The sequence below is a fragment of the Galeopterus variegatus genome, unplaced genomic scaffold, assembly GCF_000696425.1.
Source record: "Galeopterus variegatus unplaced genomic scaffold, G_variegatus-3.0.2 Scaffold6365, whole genome shotgun sequence".
Classification (NCBI taxonomy): Eukaryota; Metazoa; Chordata; class Mammalia; order Dermoptera; family Cynocephalidae; genus Galeopterus; species Galeopterus variegatus.
In genome coordinates this window covers 99,525-122,174 of record NW_007732476.1, presented here as the reverse complement: position 1 = coordinate 122,174, position 22,650 = coordinate 99,525, and the positions used below count along the sequence as shown (strand labels likewise).

The following is a 22,650-nucleotide window of genomic DNA, read 5'->3' as shown; positions in this document are numbered from 1 at the left end:
GGGGGGGGGGGGGAATTCCTTAGCACGGCCTGTAGAGCTGGGAATGGTCTAGCTACTGCAGACCTCTGCATCCTACCCCACATCCTGTGGCTCCAGCCACACTGCTCTCCATGTTCCCTCCCACTACTATTCCCTCTGCTCAAAATACTGTTCCTGCCTCTCTTCACCTACTTGCTAAGATCATAATTCAAGTGTCACTTCTCCCGTGAAGACTTCCCTGAGCTCCCTGGCTGGGTCCATGCCACCGTCTACCCCCTCTTTACAGCAATGTGAGAGTCACAATTCTACTTTAGTCTGTGTGAAATGTTCATTAAATGTTGCCTCCACTACCAGACTGTAAATCAAATGAGGACAGCCACTGTGTCTGTTTTTGCTCATAAGGGCATCTCCAATGCCCAGAACAGAGCCAGGAACAGTACAGGTGCTCAATACATATTTGATGAATTAATTTAGAAAGATTTCTTTGTTCAGTGTGGCCTGGTAGGAAGAGCACTGAACTAGATTCTAGGCCCACTTGTGTCCTAAGTAGTTGCATGGCCTTGGATAAGCCACTTGCCACCTGACCTTTCTGATCAGTTTCCTAATATGTAAAGTCAGAGGATTGGATTATGCCTATAGTTCCCAACCTTTTGATCATCATGGATCCTTCTTGGAAAAGTGTCTGCAAAACAAGCTAAAAATGTTTAGGGAAAATCGCTTCCTCTTCTTTATACATCAAAATCATGTAAGTGTGGGCAACCAGGTTCACCAATCAGTAACCAGCATAAAACTTACTAAGAAATGACTGGGTTTAGATATGCAAAATTACCAGCTTAAATTTTGATTCTACTTTCCACCTAGCATTTATAAATCTATCCTTATACCAAGAAACACTCTGAATTATCTGAGCCAAGTCTGAAAACTGAGTTCAGTGATGAAGGAATCATATTTTTAGCTGGTGAGCTTCTGGGATCACTAGGTTCCTGTTTACCAAAAAAGAATCATTTAGTGCCAGATTGCAATTTGGCTGCTCCCTGGACCGTGTTTACATTCTCTTCTGCCCTCTGTCCAGAGCCTTCCTCAAATCTTTCAGACTATTAATCTTTTAGCTCCCTAGTCGAATCACGGCAGGGAGGTGGACCTGCCTCAGCAATTCATTCCACCCTACAAAACCACCAATAAATTCAACAACTTCACTGGGATTTGGGCCATATGTAAATTAAATGTTGTTCTATACCCTTTTTTTTTTTTTTTTTTCCTTTTTTGTCTTTTTTTGTGACCGGTAATGGGATCACAACCCTCAGTGTTGTGCCCGTACCGCGACCAGCAACGGGATCACAACCCTCGGTGTCGCGCCCGCACTGCACTCAACCAGTGAGCGGACCAGTCTCTATATGGGATCCGAACCCTCAGCGGGAGCGTCACCACGCTCCCAAGCACCGCACTCTACCGAGTGCGCCACCGGGCCAGCCCATTCTATACCCTTTTTAAAATTATTTTCTTGAAGATATCTTAGATGCAGATAAAAATAATAAATGGTTTATGTTTGCATAACGTGCTACAATTTATGGAAGTCTCTTTACACACATTATTTTATACCAAACCTTGTACCAGTCAGGCAAGGTAGGTATTATTAGACTTGTTCTTCAAATGAGGAAACTGTCTCAAGGTAATTAAATGATGCTACATGATATGGTGAAAAGAGAATGGATTGGGAGACACGACAGTTTCAGGTTCAACCTTGACTTCACCACTTACTAGCAGTGTGACCTTGAGCAATGGACTACACCGTCCCAAGCCTCAGTTTCTACATTTGTAAAATGAAGATAATATCTTAATAGGGACATTGTGAGAATTGAATAAACAGCAAAAGTAAAGCTGTGCAAAGAGCTGATGCCATGTGAATATCCTTTCCTTTCTTCTTGCCCTCTTTGCAGAGCTGGGCCCTGGTTCTTCAGACCCCCAAGACAGGATCATTCAGTGGAGCCACAGCTGCCTCCCCAGGTAGCAATATGTTCCTGCATGGTCTGTTCAATTCTCTAAGAATGTCTCTATGTTTCATGAACCTAGGAGATGAGTGATGGGAGCCGCCTCACCTTCAGTTTGGTTAGTGTATGCATGTCTGCCATGAAATCCAGCACTTCGTTGATGTACTGACGCACGCACTCCATCGCTGCGGTCCCACACTGAAACACAAAGACACAGCTGGGTCACAGCTCCAATTGTGCCCTGACTGTAATGACTGTCTCACTCTGGTTTCATGCTGTTTACTAATGAGTTGTTTCATTTTCTGGATTTCTGACCCAATCCATTCCTCTCAGCATAGTCTGTGATTGTCTGCCCACAGTTTGGACAAAAATTGATAAAAGGTTTGGGGTGGAGAGCAAAAAATAAAGAAATAAAATAAAAGGTTGGGGTGGAAAGGAGAGGCCTGTGAGAGACAGGGTTAAATGCTTTTTCCACTGGGTAATTGAACTGATTTTTGTTTACTTGTCTTTAAACTGGTTTGTATACAAAGATTCAGCCTTTGTAATGCCATTAGTGTCAGAGTCCTTATGACATGAATAGCCCCAAAACGATGGTAACATGTTATCACCCTAGGGAAGTCTTAGATGTACATAAATATGTGCCACCAAATTCTACCACCAGAACCTTGAATCCTTTTCTATCCAAAAAAAAAAAAAAAAAGACAGAAGTAAACATCGTGTTTGCTGAAAAAGGCAGAAATTCTCACTCAATTCACTTACAAATTAACTTTTTATACATAGTATATATACTATTAAATAGATACATGTACCACTTATCATCAAGTTCTTGGATAAATAAAAGAAATAAACAAAATGGTCATGTTCCCCATGCAGTTGGGGAAGACTGTTTGGGAAGTTTTAAAGGAGAAGAAAGCAAGCAAAAAAAGGACAGAAGTAAACATCGTGTTTGCTGAAAAAGGCAGAAATTCTCACTCAATTCACTTACAAATTAACTTTTTATACATAGTATATATACTATTAAATAGATACATGTACCACTTATCATCAAGTTCTTGGATAAATAAAAGAAATAAACAAAATGGTCATGTTCCCCATGCAGTTGGGGAAGACTGTTTGGGAAGTTTTAAAGGAGAAGAAAGCAAGCCTGTTTTACTTATTAAATGGCATGAACCTGCTCTCTCAGGGCAATGCAGTGAATTCAGGATTATAAGCAAAGCAAAGTGAAATGAGCAGACAGGCTGCTACATCAAAGCTGTACGAGAGAAGCCACACATCAGGCCGGGTATAATGCGGATCAAAAGCAGGCAGTCTTTGAAGCCATATGAATACTATGCTAAAGGCCTTTTTTGGCTTTCTTAGGAAAATCTGGAACATTATATACTTAACTAGCTCACCCAGTGGCTCTTATTTTCCCATATTCATGTAAATCTGCACAGCATTGAACTATATCACCTTCTCTCTCTTCTAGAATGTTACGCTTGTCAGTTCTTCTGACAGGATCACAAACAGTAAAATAAGGTCATTGGCAGTCTGTCAGAGTGTTTTCCAAGCATTGCATATGTTCTAAGGTTTTCTTCTTTTAATTTAAATCAGGTGGAGGAATTATAAAAGGTTATTGTGTTCTTGCTTTTGGAATATTAATCCTTTAGTGCAAGAAAGGATTTCCCCCTGATTTATTCCATTTTCTCTGACCTTTCACATCATGCAAACAGGAGCGTAGACTCTGTTCATGCATTTCTTGAAAGGGATTTGTTGCCTTTTATAGGCAATATTTTATACCATTTCAACTAAGCAAATGTCACCAAAAATAATAACGAGGAGCATTATTCAATATTTGTCTTTTAAGATGGAATCTCAAAAAGTGAGAGTGAAAAATTTACTATTATCTATTTAGTTTTGTTCTAGAGACAACTACATCTAATAAAATCCTTAAAATCTGCTTTAAAGTCAGGAGAATCTTAGCCACCTACATTTATAAAACAAAGCATATAATTTCCATTCCACTGCCTCCCCCCTTTTTTTTTACTTTGCAAAGTGTAAATATAGCCTTAGGCGTGTTATTTAAAAATCAAAACAACACATAAGGAGCCAAGCTCCGTTTGTTTCAAAGACCTATATTTATTTCAATAGGAAAATTGAGGTAAAGAACTTGAAAACATACTCTAACCTCAAACATGAACTAAAGCAAATCATATCCGATTCTTCCTCAAAACTTGTATGTTATTTTAAAGTTAGATTTCTTAGATTATGAAAGTAACACATGTTCTATGTAGAAAGTTTATAAAGTACAAATTACTAAAAAGGAAAATTAAAACCACCATAATCCTAATTCTGTTCTTCCACCTCTGAGAAAACCACTGTTACTATTTCCTCCCAAGTTTTTTTTGAATGCATATAACATACACACATACATATAATTTTTTATAAGATTGAGATAACTTTTTTCTAACTTGTTTTTTCATTAAATCCATCCTAAGCATTTTCCAATTAATTAAACATTGTTTGAAACTTTGATTTGGTAGCCACATAATAGTCTATCTTATGGATGTACCTTATTTTATTTAAACAACACTATAATGTTGGACATTTGTTTCCATATTTTTGCTATTTTTAATGATGCTTTAATAAATATACTTATATATAAATCTTTATGTACATATTTATTTTCTCAAACATAGTCCTAGAAATAGATTTTCAAACTGCCTTCCAGCAAAGTTGGTTTCACTACCACCAGTAGCATATAAAGATGCTTGCCTCACTTCACCATCAGTAAGTTCAATCATCGAGAAAAATCTGCTGTGGGGTGGTGAATGAGGAGGTATTAGTCAAAGGGTACAAAGTTGCAGTTATGCAGAAGAGTAAGTCCTGCAGATCTACTGCACAGCACAATGCCTATAGTTGGCAATACTGTATTAGATACTTAAAAACTAGCTAAGAGGATAGATCTTATGTAAAGTGTTCTTATCACTAATAACAATAATTAATACACAAATAAAGAGGGTAGGAAGAACCTTTTGGAGATGATGGATATGCTTATGGCACAGATTGTGGTGATTATTTGATCGGTGTACACTTATTGCCAAACTGATCAATTTGCATATATTAAAGATGTTCAGCTTTTCGTATGTCAATCATACCTCAATAAAGTGATTTTTTTTTTAAGTAAAGGAAAAATCTGCTGGTATGCTAGCCAATTTTAATTTTTATATTTTTAAATATTTTTATATTAATTTATAGTTCATTGATTGCTAGGGAGGATAAAAGGTTTATTTGAATGGTTTATTGGTCATTGAGAAGAACGCTGTATGTAAATCTTATAACTGTTGCTTTTTTGTTGTTGGTATTGGAATGTTTGTCTTTTACTCATGGATTTCAATAAATCTTTTATATATTAGAGATGTTACTGTTTTTAGCTATCACATAGGTAACAAATATTGAGTTTTAAAGAATTAAACAATAAGGAAACAGCAAGTGCAGCAGAGACTGGCTAGCTACTCTGCAGACCCATTTCTCTTGTTCCTGGCACACAACTAGACCACATTTCCCATCCTCCCTTCAGTTCGGTGTGGTGATGTGACAGTTCTGGTCAATGCAACCTGAGTAGAAGAGACATGCACTTCTAGATCTGGTCATGAAAACCTCCCACATACCATATTCTCTTCTCTTAACCCAAATGCCAGCTGATGGCAGAGGACTGAATGATGGAAGGACCCTGATCCCTGCACATTCATGTAGAAGTCCCATTCCCCTATCAATCAGGACACCCGTTTAAACTTCACATGAGCAAACAATAAACTGCTTTTGTGTTAAGTCGCTGAAAATGGGGATTTTATCTCATTGCATCTTGTACTATCCTGACTATTATCAAGAACCCTTAAAAAAACCATAGTCTAGTAATTTTACTCGCAGAAATCTATTATAAAGACAGTCTAAAATATAAACAAGGATTCAGGCACAAAGATGTTCACTGCATTTTAATTACAGTTGCAGAATATTGAAAAAAAAAACCTAAAATATCCAACAATAGATAATGTTTATTAATATTATTTTTAATAGATAGCATTTACTCAGCACTTACTATATGTCTGGCAGCATGCTCATATGCTTTATATGCATTTTCTCATTCAATCCTCAACTTGCACATTAGGTCGTGTTATGTCCATTCCACAGATGATACAAATCAAAGTATCATAGGTTAAAATACTTTCCTAAAATCACACAGCTAGTAAATGGCAGGCTTCAAACCCTGGCACCAGTCTAAAGCCTACCCTCTTAACCACTATTCTATGAAATATAAAAATGTAGACAATTAACTTGGTCAGGACTTACTCCAGGTACAGAGGCTATCATCTGCTTGCTCAGGATTGTTGACTCAGCTAGTTTGGTTCCAGCATCTGCACAAATAAACTAATAAAAAAATGAAAGGATAATTATTTTAAGAGTACTTGGACTGTAATAAGAAATTTATAATTTTATTAATTTGGCTTAAACTCGTTAGTGTTTACTCTTGTGACAATCTGCCCTGGATATATCGGACTTGCTAATCACGATAGTTCATTCCTATCAGAAACTCAGAACTATAGTACTGACATTAGCATGCAGATTCTTACTTTACCCAGAAAGATAAATGGCACTGAAATGGTACATTCAATCAAGGAAGAAATAATAGATGTCAGCATTGTCAGATTTATTCTGAAGTCACTGTATTTATTCTTTAGCACTTTTTGACAGTACTGTTATGCACACATTCACAGATTTTCATAACTTTTATCATTGTATCATATGTATAGAATAAAACTAGGAAAACAATCAACCTCAGAGTGAGTTATTCAACCTGTTTCTTCCCCTCCAAGGGCCTTCAGCGTCTGGTCTTCCACCCACCACTTCATCCACATGTATCCTCTGCTGATAATGATCCCACTCCTGCTCTGGCCACCCACAGGACTTTTCACACACTTGCATTCTAACAGTCATCACATTAGACTGCGGTGACCTATGAGTCTATTTCTCAATCTGTGAGGAGCCCTGCAAGAACACACGCTTGACGCACCTCATTCCCAGCACCAGCCTGGTGCCTGCCATCTCAGAGGGGCTCAGACAGTTTATGAAACAAATAGATTAATCAATTATGACTTGAGATCATGGTGAGAATGAATTTTCCAGATTACAATTTAATTTGCTTCATTACAGATTTTGACAGGTGCCCCCCACTTAATGTAACATTCGACTACGTATTAATGGTTTTAGGAAAAAAAGTTAAACACACAGTCTTTAGAGTTTGCTATGTGCAATTAGTTCCTGTTTAATTCCTCTTTCCTGGCCTCTGGCCAGTGGCCCTAACAATGTGGGGTCCAAAGCTGCTGTTATGCAGCAGAGTTTAGAGGCTCCGAAGAAGTTTTAACACTGACAGCTCCTCCTCCTCATTCATTCCTCTCTCATACTGGAAGGCACAAGAGAGCTGGGTGGGTCCTGGAGCCCCTCAAGTATGCTTGCATGACCTGACTGGCTCCTTGAAGGCAAGATAAGATTGGTGAAGAAGCAAAACTTCAAATGTCTCTATCTCCCTTCAGCAGATGCCTTTCCCACCTACCATACTCAGCAAAGTCGAATGAGTAGCCTAATGGAAGCACATAGTCAGCATGGTTAACAGCCACGCAGGGTCAAGATCTGAAGTCAAATTCAAATGTCTGACTTGTGACAACCCTTATAAGTCAGAATTCATTAAAAAAAATCACCCTAAAAGTAATGGAGGTGCCTCAGAGAGTCTGGCATATCAACGGGAATAAAAGCGCATACGCCTCTAACATCATCTATTATTTATCAATGCATTTTAATCCACTGTATTTTCACATCGTACATACAATTAAAACCTTAATAAATCCCTCTGTCTTTGTTTTCTATGGCTGTTAACCATGAGCTGAAAAAAATCCACTATAATTTTATAGAACTGCTCAAAGTATAAAGATATAACTAACATCAGAGAGGGAAATTATAATTCCTATAGAAGGAAGAAATCTATACTTTCAGAGAGAAATATGCCACTGAAATATGCACTCCCCCATGAATACAAAAGAAACACAATATCCATTATGTGTCATTATGAAATTTATTATCAAAATGATACCCAAAATAGTATCTCCACCTCTCATCCCGTAGAGTGATTGGATTATTACCAGCTCAACTAATATTAATAACCCCCCTCAACAGCAACTCCCTGAATTAAAGACAACAGCCATACCACTGCTATTTCTTTGTCCTCCAGCCCACAACTAACCTATCTTTAAAAGAAAACCTTTCACTGACATGATTTCTCATAACTTGAACAGGCAAGTAGATCCCACAGAGCGGGAGGGGTACATGCAAATCAGCAGAATATACACTCTCAACACATAGTGGGAGCTGAGGAATTTCATTTTGATTTGAACATAAATAGACTTTATGGTGGCTTTTAATGAGTTATCACTCAATTATGAAAACTCTCCTTTAATCTATCTCAAGAACAATTGTAATAACCTATTACATCTAAAATATATATGGCAAACCAGCAGAAAAGAACATGTTATAAGCAAAAGCATAAATGACGATAGATCTGAATTAAAATAACACGTTATTGCATCTGTCCAAAGCACAGGAGAACTATGCCCTGGTGGTCGACAATTTAGACTCTAAAGAATACAATTTTTTTCTACTTGGCAAATTCTTTCCTATCTCCATGCCTTTTTTTCTTTGGGAAAAAAAAAATCCAGTTGAACATTTAAAGCCACCTGACCTCATAGGTAAGTAAAATCAGATAATAGCAGTCATGACTACACAACCACAATATAGCAGGCTGGGAAATGTCACATGACGCCAGGCCTCCTGGAAGAATTCTAGGAATTAAAAAAGACTGGTACCTGTTACTGCCTGACATGTTTAGAACTTGGGAGACCCCACATTCCTGGGGCATGTGCTTCATTGTCCTAAAAAGGGTTTCTTTTACTGCCAGAGTATTTGGTAAACAGCAAAGGCATGGTCTATCTATGAGAAGAATATAAACGCTTCCATCTCAGTGAACTCATCTGTCTACTAAGTCATTAATTAGAGAAATAGTAGATAAAATACCCTAGTGATTCCTCATAGTGAAAGAGTAAATGGTAATCCCAGCATTGGAGCAACTGACTCTATTCTCACTGGTGGGGCCAGTGTCATTCATGACTGATCGCCTGGGGAGTTTTTCCTTTCAAACATTGCTTTCTTTTCTATTTCCAATTTGCATTTTCAGTTAAACAGACCCTCCCCCACTGCCTTCAGAGGATGGTCACTGATAGCCATAATGAACGTCACTGACACAACATCCATCCATACGGTGCGCCTGATTGTCCAAGTGCCCAGAACTGACATTGCCCATCAGTACAGGGGAGAGCTTCCCTCTGACTCCAGCCAGGATCCTCCGGCCCTAGAGAAGCTACCAGAGAGCAGGCTATCACCTCCACTATCCCCCAGAGGACACCTGGAGGGCCCAGGCAGTCAAGGGCAGGAGCAAAAGGAACTGAGAAACCCTACAGAAAGGGGCACTACTCATGAACAGAAACAAAAACGCTTCTTCATCCTGGGACTTCTCTCCATGACAGGCAGGACCCAAGGCAGAAAGGGCAACTACTCTGTTTTTTACAGTATGCCTCACTTTTATTTCTCTCATTAGTAATCAAAATGGTTTACTCCAAGAATTTATAGAACAAGGATACGTTATTCCAAAATGGCATGATGTTTAACATCATTCATTGGAGAAGGCTGAAACACTACTGATAAAGTTGTTCCTCATGGGCATGATCTCAAAATGTCTCCAAAATGCCTTTCCAACCTTAATAATTTGACTTTTTAAACTTAACTTAATGATTCAATGACAAATACGTATTTGTTTTTAAAACACAAAAATGTCATACATTTAAAATGGCAGATGAAAAATCCATAAAACATATTTAGGAGTATCTACTTTTTGCCTTCTTTCTTCCTAAAGCTAATTTGTTTTTGTTATTTATTCACCTGACTGGGATGCAATAATCACTGTTTTCATGGTTTCCTTAAGCACTGGGTAATTTATACTGTCAGTGTTCTTTTGCTGTCTTGTGACAGGCGCTTATTATGCTTGACTAATGTACTTCATAGAAAACCACCCCTCGGCCGTTACAGCGTGGGGTGCTAGACCCCAAGAAGATCAGCCACACAGATCTGCTCTGCTGAGGATTAAGGGCAATTAAGGGAATAACTGTCCAATGCCCACAGAAAAGCCCCTTCAGGCCCTAAAACCTAGGTTGTTTTTGTCCCCAACTGAAATGCCATCAGGAGCAAGTGACCCCCAGACACTGTTTATCTGCTAACCTTAAATCCCTCCTGGGCTATTTCACTAAGCCCTGTTCACCTGCCCTCTCCTCCAAACAAGCACATGTTCCATTAATCTTTAAAGTCAGTTTGTGTCAGAGTTGCTTGTACTCGAAAGCAGTGCTGCTGCTGATGTGTGCGCAGGAAGCGCTGGCCAAGGCCAGTCCATGGGGAGAGGTTCAGTTTGCCTCTCCTTAGGAGAGCACATATTTTCTGGTTGTGATTTTGCTTCTGTCTTCCTCTTGGGCTGTCTAGTGTCTGCATACGATGGGAGCCATTTCATTCTGACTTCATCATGCCCAGCATCCATCGCTGTCATTTTCCAGCAGTCACGAACTCTCACTAGCATATGCTCTCAGAGAGCTTCAGTGTGCCCTGGAAAGCTCTTCAGAGATAACTTACAGACAACTCTTTACTGAAAGTACAACAACTTTGTATTAAATCACAAGCCTTTGAGAAAAACTAAATTCTGGTCCTAATGATTAGAAATGTATGGAGGGGAGGAAGGGGACAGGCAGTGGACATTAAATGGTAAATGACAAGTGTTGCTCCTCCTCTTCTCTTACTGAGTAAACACCTGAACTGTGCATCATTTGAGGTCCACGTGGTCCCTTTTCTACACCACTCCCTCACTCAGCCCGCACCTCTACTCCTGCACCCATTATACTGTGTTGGAATTTTTTGTTTATACATCACCTTCACCTACTAGATTGCAAACTCCTGGAAGGAAGGGGCCATGGCTCATTTGCCTGTTTTCCCGGCACCCTGCATGGTACCCTGTGGCACTTCAGAAGCCTTCCTCCATGTCTCAGGCTGAGTTAGCCACTCCCTCCTCCACGGTACTTTCGTGACAGTAGTTAGCACATTATCAGGATATGCCTTTCACATCTCTATAACCCCAGAACCTAGCCCAACACAGGTGGTCAGGAAATATTTGTAGTGGGAAATAATTCTGCATAGTCAAATGCAGCCAGGTGATGGAAGACCTGGATATTTCAGGTGCTATAAAGTCACTCTAGGTTTTTAATGTAGGGAGTGAACCGATAAAAAGCAGTTTTAGCAAAATTCTGCTAGGCAGCCATAGGCCAGAAGATTGGATGGGTGTGGACAGAGATAAAGGCAGGGCAAAAAGCTAAGAGTTACTACAGTAATCCAGGCAAGAGATGTAAAGAGCCCGACTAGACTGTGCTTCACACTGACTAGAGTGGGTTCTGGAGTCCTAACGCCCTGTGGTCAGACGCTGATACTATCAGTTAGGCCAGCTGTGTGCTCTGCACAACCCGCTGAACCCCTCTGCAGTGCAGAACCTATACCTCACATGGTTTGTGAGGATTAAGTGGGGGGAGCAAGTAAAGCACCCAACAGGTGCTCAATTAATGTTCCTTTCTCCCTCATCTCTCCAAATGGTGCCTACAATTCAGGCCCGCTGAACCCCTCTGCAGTGCAGAACCTATACCTCACATGTTTTGTGAGGATTAAGTGGGGGGAGCAAGTAAAGCACCCAACACACTGCTTGGCACATAACAGGTGCTCAATTAATGTTCCTTTCTCCCTCATCTCTCCAAATGGTGCCTACAATTCAGGGAAATCTATCTAGTTCCTTGACCAACCTTCCCTTTACCTCCAATAATATAACCTCAAACTCATCTGCCCAGACTCTGGGACTGGTCTTAATGCTCATCAGGGAGAACTGAAAACAGCTGTGACGCAGTTAGGGGCACTCAGCACAAAAGCTATCTGAATGATGCCCTGATCCCAGCTGTAGCTCACGGCTGTCTTTAAATCCAGCCTCAGCCCTTGGGTGGGAGGTGGGGTCCTAGGTCACCTGATCCCCTACTGACTCATCTGGCACTGCCAGTCTTCTTTTTCTCAACCCCATTTATTTAGGGATAAATTCATTATCCCTAAATTTATCCCACCTTCCTGCCTAAGCCTCCCCTATTGCTTAAAGCCAGCCAGCTTCTGGGCTGAACCCCAACTCCAGGCAAAGACATTTGTCTGCATCCACCAGTCCTTCGTGACCCAGCTTGAATGTCATGTCACTTTCTTCATGAAGTCTTCCCTGATTTCACACCATATGAGGTGGGATCCCTCCTGCTCCCAAATTTCCCCAGGATACACTCTCTATCTCTCTCTCTCTCTCTCTCTCTCTCTCTCTCTCTCCCCCCACCCCACTAGTCATAGCCTGTTTCAGGTGATCAAAACCTTCATGCTTGCCTAAGATGCTGAGTTAAAGACGCTGAGGATGGAGGGCTTCAGCCCTCATAAGCAGCAGCCCTACAACCCCCTACAACCAAAAGCATAACCGTTGTCAGTTCTCCAGAACCTGCCTGGTATGCATTCAAGCCCTTCTGCCTCAGCGGTCCCATGGGGGTTGATTCACATCTACCCCCACCTTGGTTTGGCTCAGTATATCCTGCCATTTGACTGTATCTTGCCTGGCCCACCATGCACTTCACTCCTGCTTCACAAAGATTAAATGACCCACCCATATTCTTCCAACTCTGCAATGAGACCTCAGGCTCGGCCTGCTCCCTAATATTTTTCTTTGATTGGCAGCTGGGGATCCGAACCCTTGCCCTTGGTGTTGGCAGCACCACACTCTACCAACTGAGCTGACTGCCAGCCTCCCCCATTTCTGGCTTCATTAGTCCTGTCTCACCTCTGGTGAGTCAGCTGCCCATCCGACCTACCGGCTTACAAATTTCTTGAGGACAGAAATGATTTCATTCTTCTTTCTGTCCCTCACAGAACTAATTCCACAGTGGGAACAAAATAAATATTCCCTCTGTCTTTTTTAGCCAGTGGAAGTGCCAAGTGCCTAGCATTACTTAGATCATGGCTCATATAAGATGTATTATTTCTCCTCTCCAGGCAAAGTCATTTGGTTTTATGCATATGCTCCACACCTCCCTTAATTTTTCCAAACACGCATGGATCTCATGAAAAGTTTTACAAATAAAGCATAAGCCTACCTGGACAAGCAAAAGGAGGTTCGTATCTGGTAAAGGAGATTTGAGCTTTAGGGCCTGCAGAAGTTCTAGAACAACACTACGAGACAAGTAGAATTTATCACGTTCCTAAAGAAAACAAAATAGTAGAAGGTAAGGGATTTAAAAATTCAATTAGAGTAGATCTATGTCAGAAGCGCTTCCAAAAGATTCACACATCATATATAAAAAATGGCATTTAAGAAGGTGTAGTGAACTGTCCTTAAGAAATAAAATTAAAACTGAAAAGAAAAAAGGCATTTTTTGGTGTGTTATTACTGAAGCACTGAGAACACATAATTTAGTGGATAAGAAAAAAGATAGGCTATCTCTTAAATATTGAAACCACAGGATTTGGTTCTTAGTCACAGGAGATAGGTCCCAAGAACTGCAGCCATTAAACAAGCCTAAAAGTTTTTTTTTTTTCAATACAAAATTATTTACAGAAAATGATATATAACTTTCAATGGGTTCCATCTCTCTCCAAGGAACTTACTTTTTATTAACTATTTCAAGCATACAGGAAAAATAGACAATGGAATATGTTATGTACCTACCAACCTTCTTTGTTAAATTGTGTCATTTTGCTTTATTTTATTCATCCTTTTTTAGCGATAAAATACTACAAAACAGTTGCAGCTACCTATACAGTGCTCTCTTCTCTTTCCTCTTTCCTCCCTTCCTTGAAGTAGCCACTATTCTGAATCAAGTGCTTATTATTTCATGCATATTTTTACACTTTGACCACATACATATGCCTCTATTAAGATGTATAAAATTGTTCTGCATGCTTTTTAACTTTCCATAATGGCATCACACTGTCCATATCTTTCTGCAACTTACAATTATTCACTACATTATATTTTTGAGAATAATCCCTATTGATACATGTAGCTTTAATTCTTCTAAAATACAGTTTAATAATATTTTACTGTATGAACATACCGAAATTCATCTATCAATCCTCCTGTTGATTGGTTTCAATTTTGTAAGCCTTTTTTATTGTCAAATATAAAACACATGCAGAAAAGCACATAAGATATAAGCATACAGTTAAATGGACTGAGGTGGACTGAACACTCATGCAATCACCCACCCACGCAGGATTAACAGCACATTGCAATTGCAAACTCCTTCAAAGGCCCTGTGTGTCGTTTCTTGATCCTTTCATAATCAAGTAACTGGAGTCCCTGCAGTCTGAATCCACCGTCTTTTCTTTGTACTCTTCACTCAGTGTACCTTGCCTCCTCATGTGTCTGGTTATCTTTGTGTGCTGGATGCTTTACCAAAAAATTCTTTACAGAAATAATTTGTGGCTTGAAATGTTATCTTCCTTCAAAGAGCTTTCGGTTTGTTTTTTGCAAGATGACTGTAGGTACTGGCAGACCAGGGTTACCTTAATATACATGTAAGGCTTATAATATCTTACCTTGGGCCACCACAGGGCTTGCCACTGAGCTAGACCCATGTAAAGGCGAGTTTACTTCTGGGTTATCTTTACTTTGTTGTCCCAGCCAAAAGTGTGTGGGTCAAGGGGTATAGTATCAGGGTGCCCACTCTTAGTAAGTCCTGGATTGTGATTTTGGTCCCTCTAGCCTCATGGGGCTTCCATAATTGCAACTCAGCCTCTCTGTTGCATCTTCCAGATTAACAAACACCTCCAGGGCAAAAAAGGCCTTTATTAGTGCTAGGCTCCCACCTCTGTATTTCTGTGCTCTCCCAGATCTTAGCCTCACAATTCTTCTATATCTGATTAGCATTTTGATGGTTTTAAGAAGTTTCCAGGAAATTTTTTTTCACTTTTTTTTTTTTTTTTTACTTTTTAAGTTAAGTAGGAGGATAGGTTCAAATTATCTAGTCCACCATTATCAGAAGAGAAAGTCCAGGATTGTTACTGAAATTATACTAGACATATAGATTATTCTATGAGAATTACTATCTTTATTATACTGGGTCCTCATCCATGAACATAAGATCTGTTTCCACCTATTTAACATTCTTCGATGTTCTTCAGTAAAGTTTTCTGGTTATTTCCATAAAGTTCTTGCACATACTTGTTAGACTTATTTTTTGTTGCCATAATAAATGACATTTTTTAAAATATTTTATTTTATTTTATTTTGTCAAAATACAATGCGGTTGATTATTGTGGCCAATTACCGAAACCTCCCTCCCTCATTTTATAATCATTTTTAGTGACTATTGAGAGTAGGTGATTTCTGAGTATTCAGTTTTATCCAGCATCCTCACTGAACTCTCTCGTAAATTCTAAAAAGATAGATTCTCTTCAATTCATCTAGGGTCACATCATTTATGAAAAACGAGAGTTGTATTTTTCCTTTCCAATCCTTACACCTGTTATTTCTTCTTCCCGTCTTGCTGAACCGAGCAGGACCTCCAGCACCATGACGAATAGCGCAGTGATAATAAGCATCCTTGTTTTCCTTATGATTTTAAAGGGACTACTGTTTGCATTTCATCATTAAACTTACTGCTTGCAAGAGGTTTCTGGTAGACCCCCTCTAACAAGTTAAGTTCCTTCTATTCCTAGTTTGATAAGTGTTTATGATACATGGGTGCTGAATTATAAAAAATGCTTTTCTTGCATCTGCTGAAATAATGATAAAAGTTTTTCTCTTTAATCTGGCATAACATGGTGACATTAACAGATGTTCTTATATGTAAACCATTTTATATTTCAAGAAAATCCGAACTGGGTCATGAGGCTCTATTTTTAGAGCATTGATTTTCTATAATTCATTCAGAATTTTTGCATCTATGAAGGATATTGGTCTACGATTTTCCTTTCCCCTATTGCTCTTGTCTGGTTGGTATCAAGATTCTATTGACCTCATAAAATGTGTTGGGAAGTGTTCCCTTCTTCTATCCTACCAGTTTGTATAAAGTAGAGATCGGTCTTTTCCTAAATGTTTAACAGAAGTTGTCTCTAAAGCTGCGATGGTTTTGTTGGTATGTTTTTAACTACTGATTCCATTTTTTTATCAAGTCTAATCAGTTTTTTTTCTCTTTTATTTTTTTCTGATTGTTACATATTACATTTCTCTGAAGAATTGTCCATATTACCCAAGATTTCAAATTTACAGGCACAAAGCTTTTCATTTTTAAATCTCTAATATGTCTGCAGCTATGTCCCCTTCTTCATTGTCTGTTTTATTAGTCTAATCAAATAGCCCTCTTTTGGTTGCACTGATCCTCTACTGTATTTATGTTTTCTATTTCATTGATTTCTGCTCTTTAAAAAAAAAAATTAAGACTAGTCCAGCACAGTAGTGAGAAGGGGAAAAAGTAGAACAAGGGGTTAGATCTGTAACTGACGTGATCAGTGGAGATCACTCCCCGCCTTTGGACCAGCCTGATTTCTGCTCTCATTTTTATTTCCTTCCTTTAAATTTTCTTGCACTTATTATTCTTATTCTAATTTAAACTGACTTTAGCTCATTTAGTTTTTCTTCTTTTCCAATAAAAGTGTTTAAGACAATTATTTTTCTAAATATCTCTGTGTCTATATCTCTCAAATTTTGGAATGTACTATTTTCGTAATTGTTTATTTCTAAATATTTTTCTAAATTTTCATAACATTTCCTTTGATCTATGAATTATTTAAAACTATATTTTTAATTTCCAAATATAGCAAGTACCAGACACCATTAACCCATACAACACCTTTGTATGAATCAGAAAAAGTACATACACACACACACACACACACACACACACACACACACACACACACACACTCTCTCTCTCTCTCTCTCTCTCTCTCACATTACTATATGACTGCAAAACCTGAACAGCTACATGAGTTTTCAGAGCCCTGGCAGTCAACGGCCCTGGCTAAACGTGTGCACATGCACTCTCACCCACTCACCCACACCTTCAATGCCACACATGCACTCACTCTACACATACCCAATCCCTGCAGGTAAAGTGACTGGGTCAGAATCTGGCAAGGGGACAGGATTCAGACATCTGAGAACAGGGGGTAGTCAAAAGAAGAATCTCAAAGTCTCCTGGGACATAGTTGGGACACGGCACAACCATGTACAACTGTGTGTACCAGTCATGTGTGCTTGTATATTCTTCTCCATGTTTGCAGAACCCTGTGACCTGGTGTGATTTTATGTGGGGGTAGACTCTTCCAGCTGCTCTAAGACTTAACCAGGAAGCCCCACATCTCTACACCTGCTTCAATACTCAATAAAATTTAAAGTCTAAAATGTAAATAGTATCCCCTTAGATGTGGAGGCCTTGTTCAGGCTACCCTTGAATACTTATATGCAATGATGGTTTTTTTATGGATTTACAATTTAATTGCATTGTGATTAGAGAACTTTGTCTCCTTGAAACTAACTCTCCAGTATGTGTTAAGACCTAATTTATAGCCTATTACCTGCTCTGTGTTTTAAAATGTTACATATTTTTAAATATATTCTCAAATTGGTGGATTTGAGATTCTTTTTATGTCTGTTGGATCCTATTTGTTCACTGTATTGTTCAAATCTACTATAGTCTTATTCATTTTTTATCTGTTCTATCAATTACTGAAAAAGAGCTGTTAAAATCTACCCCTATGATTATGAATTTGTTAATTTCTCTTTGCAATCCTATTAATTTTTGTTTTACATATATTTTGATGCTTTATTATTAGCTCTATGGAGATTCAGAATTGTCATGTTTTCCTTGTGAATTACTCCTTTTATCAAAATATAGTGACTTCCGGGCCAGCCCGGTGGTGCACTGCTACAGTGCGCCACTTGGGAAGTGCGGCAGCGCTCCAGCCGAGGGTTCGGATCCCACATACGGACCGGCCGCTCACTGGCTGAGCATGGTGCGGGAGCAACACCGAGGGTTGCGATCCCGTTGCTGGTCCCGGGCCGGTACGGGCCCAACACTGAGGGTTGCGATCCATTGCCGGTCACGAAAAAAGACAAAAAGGAAAAAAATATATATATATAGTGACTTCCTTTACAATAATGCTTTTCAACTTAAAATCAGTTTACTGACTTCAGCTTTCTTTTCATTAGTATTTGCCTGGTATATCTTTTTTCAGCCTTTTTCTTTCAAACTTTCTTAGTGTCTTTAGACATATTTTAGATGGTCTCATATAAATAACATATCACTCGATTTTTAAAATCCAATCTGACAGAACTGAGGCCACCAGAGGCAGGTAAGGGGGAGGCGAGGCAGAGGGGGGGGTTAGCAAGAAATTGGTAGAGGGCCACAAAAAATGATTACAATGTGTAACATCAAATACACTAATTATCCTGATTTGAGCATCACATATTGCACACAGGTATTGATATTCAATGTTGCATGCCAAAGATATGTACAATCAATTATATCTCAATAAGTAAAAAATAATAATAAAATAAGGCAATAAAATAAAATAAAATCCAATCTGATAATCCCTAGTGAGTTTACTAAATTTATATTTATTGTGATCACTGGAATATTTGGAATTTATTTCTTTCATCTTACTTGTGCTTATTATAGCTTGTTCTATGACTCTCTTTTTGATTGAACTTTTTTTACTGTTTTATCCTTTACTTGCTTGGAACTTATATATTGTATTTCTGGCCTTTGGAGTTTATACTTAAAACAATTATGTGTATTCTTAAGAATTTAAAGTTACGCATTATCTCTACCCTTCTTGTGAACAATATATAGAATGCTTTAACTCCAATCCACACCACATGTGCACACCTCCATCTTACAGGTTGTTATCCAGTATCTTAGTGTCATTTTGTTTTTATACCCATCTGATTAACATTATTATTACTGCTGCCTTATATTATTTACCAATTTCTTTGAGCACCATTCCTTCATACATTTCACTCCTTCCTTCTTCCTTCATTCTTACTAAAATATATCTTTCAGTAGTTGTTTCAATAAGAATGTATCAGAAAATTTCTTATTTTCCTGATAGCATACAAGTATTTACTCAGCCATCACTCTTGAAGAATAGCCTAGCTGGTAGAGAATTCCAGGTAGACAGTTCTTTTTTTCTCACCATCTTAAAGACATTTCTCCCCTTATCTCGTGGCATCCATTGTGCTATTGAAAAGTCTATTGTCAGTATCTTTAGAGTGTCTTTTCTCTCGGTTACTCTTAAAATATATTTTTTGTGGCTGTTCTGCTAAGTTCTAGCTACTCATATAAACTATGATGTGAGTGGGTAAAACTTCAGTTTATTTGTAATATTTTGTAGGGCTCATTGTTCTTCCTGAATCAGAGAATTAATGATTTAAATCAATTCTGGAACTAATAAAAGGCCTGTTTTCCTTCTCTAAAACACTTATTAAATATGTTAGATCTTCTCTTCATATCCTTCATCTCTTTATCTCTTTTTGCTGTGTTGTAGGTTAATTTCTTCACATCTATTTTCCATTTCACCAATTATCTCTTTAGCTGTACTAATTTTCTGTTTAACCTGACAATTGAGTTTTTTATGTCAGTCACTGGTTTTCATTTCTAGAATTTCTACTTTGTTCAAATGTCTGGTAGTTGTTCTTTTTCCTCTTCTTTTGAAAGTGACTAGATACCTTCTGGTTTTTTTTTTTTTTTCTTTATCCTTTATCTGCTTATCATTTAAGGTATTTTTATAGCCTCTATTGCATAGTCTTAATATTGGAAGTCCTTGGGGAATAATCTTGCTGTTTACTGACTTTACTAATCTAGCCTACAGCGGGTTATTTCTTCATTTGTTTGTAATTTTAAATTGTGAGTTCATATTCATCAGGATTTTAACTCTGGGAATCTTGTTGGGCCTAGGTTGAAGGCATATCCCTCCAGAGAGGTTTAAGGCTTGCTTTTGAGCTTGCTTCTGCCAGATATTTATTACTTTCTCAGCACCAATGTTACTTGACTTTTCAGCTTGGGGGTTCCCAGAACATAAAAGTATTATAAATCCAAATTCTAAGCCTATTTAAAGAGAAGCCCATGCTCACTAATTTTTAAGGGAGACTATAAATAATTCTGCCAGTTCGCAAGCTGAGATGGATACCATTCCTCATCACTTCCTTACAAGAGTATATTCTTTCCAAACCACACTTTTACAAAGTGTATAGCCTTTCAAGGGTTCTGACTTTCTGCTGGGATGACTCAGCTCCAACTCCTAGCCTGGAATAGTCTGAAGACCTCATCTTCTTTCCTTGTGTGGGCTTTAAAACTCAAACCACTGAGTTACAAAGACAAGCCATTCCCCTACCCCAGGACTACTTATATGCTTACCACTCTGGTTCTCAATTGCCTCTTCATTTTTGCCCCTTATAAAATTAGCTATACATTTAAAATCATGTTTATTACAATTCATCCAGCACTTCTAGTATTTTAAGTGAGATAGTTTTCAGGTTACCCAGACTGCCAAATTGCCGAAAGGGAAGTCTCCAAAGCTCTTACCTTTCCATGCTTTGTCTTTTGACTATGTAAGGGAGAAGGCTCAATTAGATATTGTTATTTTAAATATTTCTTATAGTTTCTCATTATCCATGAGGAAGGTAGGAATACCCTGGATTGAAGCTTTCTACAAATAACAATCATTTTGTGTTGGAGAAATGAGGACGCGTGAATGACTAAGGGAAGTGAAATGCCACTAAAATTATGATGGGTTATGAAGGGATAGAATGTATAACAAATATCCAAAATGATGAATATCTTGAATTCAGAATGCTGGAAGGTCCCCTGCAATCAATACCTGTAGTTCATGACATAGAAAGTACAAACTCATTATGATTCTTCCTCTGACAAAACGTATAAACAAATCAAACAAAAAGATAATTAAGAAATAAAATGAGTTCTAAAAATAGAACATCTTTTTATTATATTTGGTGCTGTGTCTTACAGATCTACTTTTATAAGTGGAAAAAAGTGGGGGTAGAAGTTATTTTTCAAGGAGGATTTGAAAGAAGAAAACAGTGCTGAATATTTTGGTAATTAGAAAACATATTGCTCCAGGCAGGGTGATACATAGTTTATAATCAGAAAAGTCAAAGGTATGGTTATCATGGAACACTTAACATGGCAGAATGGACACAAGTCAGAAAGGACGGAAATAAGGGCGTTTTAAATAGAATGAAAGCCTTAGTATAAAATTAGATTTTTATGAGCAAAATAAAGGGCTTATAGAAGGAGACAACATGAATAAAGGAGCACTCTGAATGTTCAAGAGAGAACAACAGAGACAGAGACCCCATTGAAAATAAACTTAGAAAATTTGGAAACAGGAAGAGTAATAATATTTGCACATTGTTCTTAAGGACAGAAATGCTCCCGTTTGCCCGGCCTTCTGCTTTTCCATGAGGACAGTGTCTGCCAGCTCCAACAAGGCTGCTATATCTACTGGGCAAGTGGTACTTTTCCACTTGCTCAGTAGTGAAGGGGGTACTAGAGATAATGAAATAGAGAAACCATTACTGAGGCAAGATGACAAAAGATGAGATTACAATCTCAGGGGCCGAGAGCCCAGAAGTGGATAGAGTCACGAATGATGAAAATTAAGGAGCTCTCCACAGGCTTTTACAAATGACAAGCCAATATTTTCCTATTCTGGGTATAAAAATGATATGTCGTGTTGGCTTACACACTAATCGTGGGATAGTGAACTTGAAAAGGGCCTTAGGAGGTCATGTAGAACATTACCTTGTTTCATGCAAAATATCACTTCTCTTCCAAACCACATGACCCTCAATTCTCCAAATCTGCCTATTTTAGACACAGTTTATGTATATATGTGTAAAGTGTTTTCTCCCCATGATATTTATTAGACCTCAGTGGAATTACTCATTTTTTAACTATTATGAAGCAATTAACCTAACAGATTTTTGACACTGAGCAGAAAGAATACATTTCTGGGGCCGGCCCGGTGGCGCACTGCTACAGTGCACCGCTTGGGAGCGCGGCGGCGCTCCCGCCGAGGGTTCGGATCCCACATACAGACCGGTTCCCGCTCACTGGCTGAGCGAGGTGTGGGCGCAGCACCGAAGGTTGCGATCCCGTTGCCGGTCCCGGTCCAGTACGGGCACGACACTGAGGGTTGCGATCCGTTGCCGGACACGAAAAAAGACAAAAAGGAAAAAAAAAAAAAAGAAGAAAACATTTCTCCCAATTTTCACAGGAACACACGTATGGAAACTTACCTTAGTGAAAGCTCGGTAACACAAGCCACACAGCTCCACCAGGTAGGCCAGAGAGAAGACAGCATTTTGAATTACAAAGCTGAGTAGTTTTGAAAATGGTTCCAACAAACTCTGCAATGAGATTGGGACCAAATAAAATCAATTGCTGGTTCCCTTGTTAAAAAAAAAAAAAAAATTTCT

The 22,650-nt window shown here is 38.6% G+C and overlaps 1 protein-coding gene across 1 annotated transcript in view; it reads right to left on the bottom strand.

Annotated features, from left to right (window-relative positions):
- The window catches only part of LOC103606191 (protein unc-79 homolog), a gene marked incomplete at both ends in the record, with an annotated part of 122,513 nt that overhangs the window by 5,469 nt on the left and 94,394 nt on the right, over positions 1-22,650 (bottom strand). The window contains 3 exons of the mRNA XM_008590782.1: positions 2,076-2,165; positions 6,297-6,374; positions 13,301-13,405. Of these exons, the coding sequence (XP_008589004.1) occupies positions 2,076-2,165; positions 6,297-6,374; positions 13,301-13,405 (273 nt within the window). The remainder of the gene's footprint in view (positions 1-2,075; positions 2,166-6,296; positions 6,375-13,300; positions 13,406-22,650) is intronic.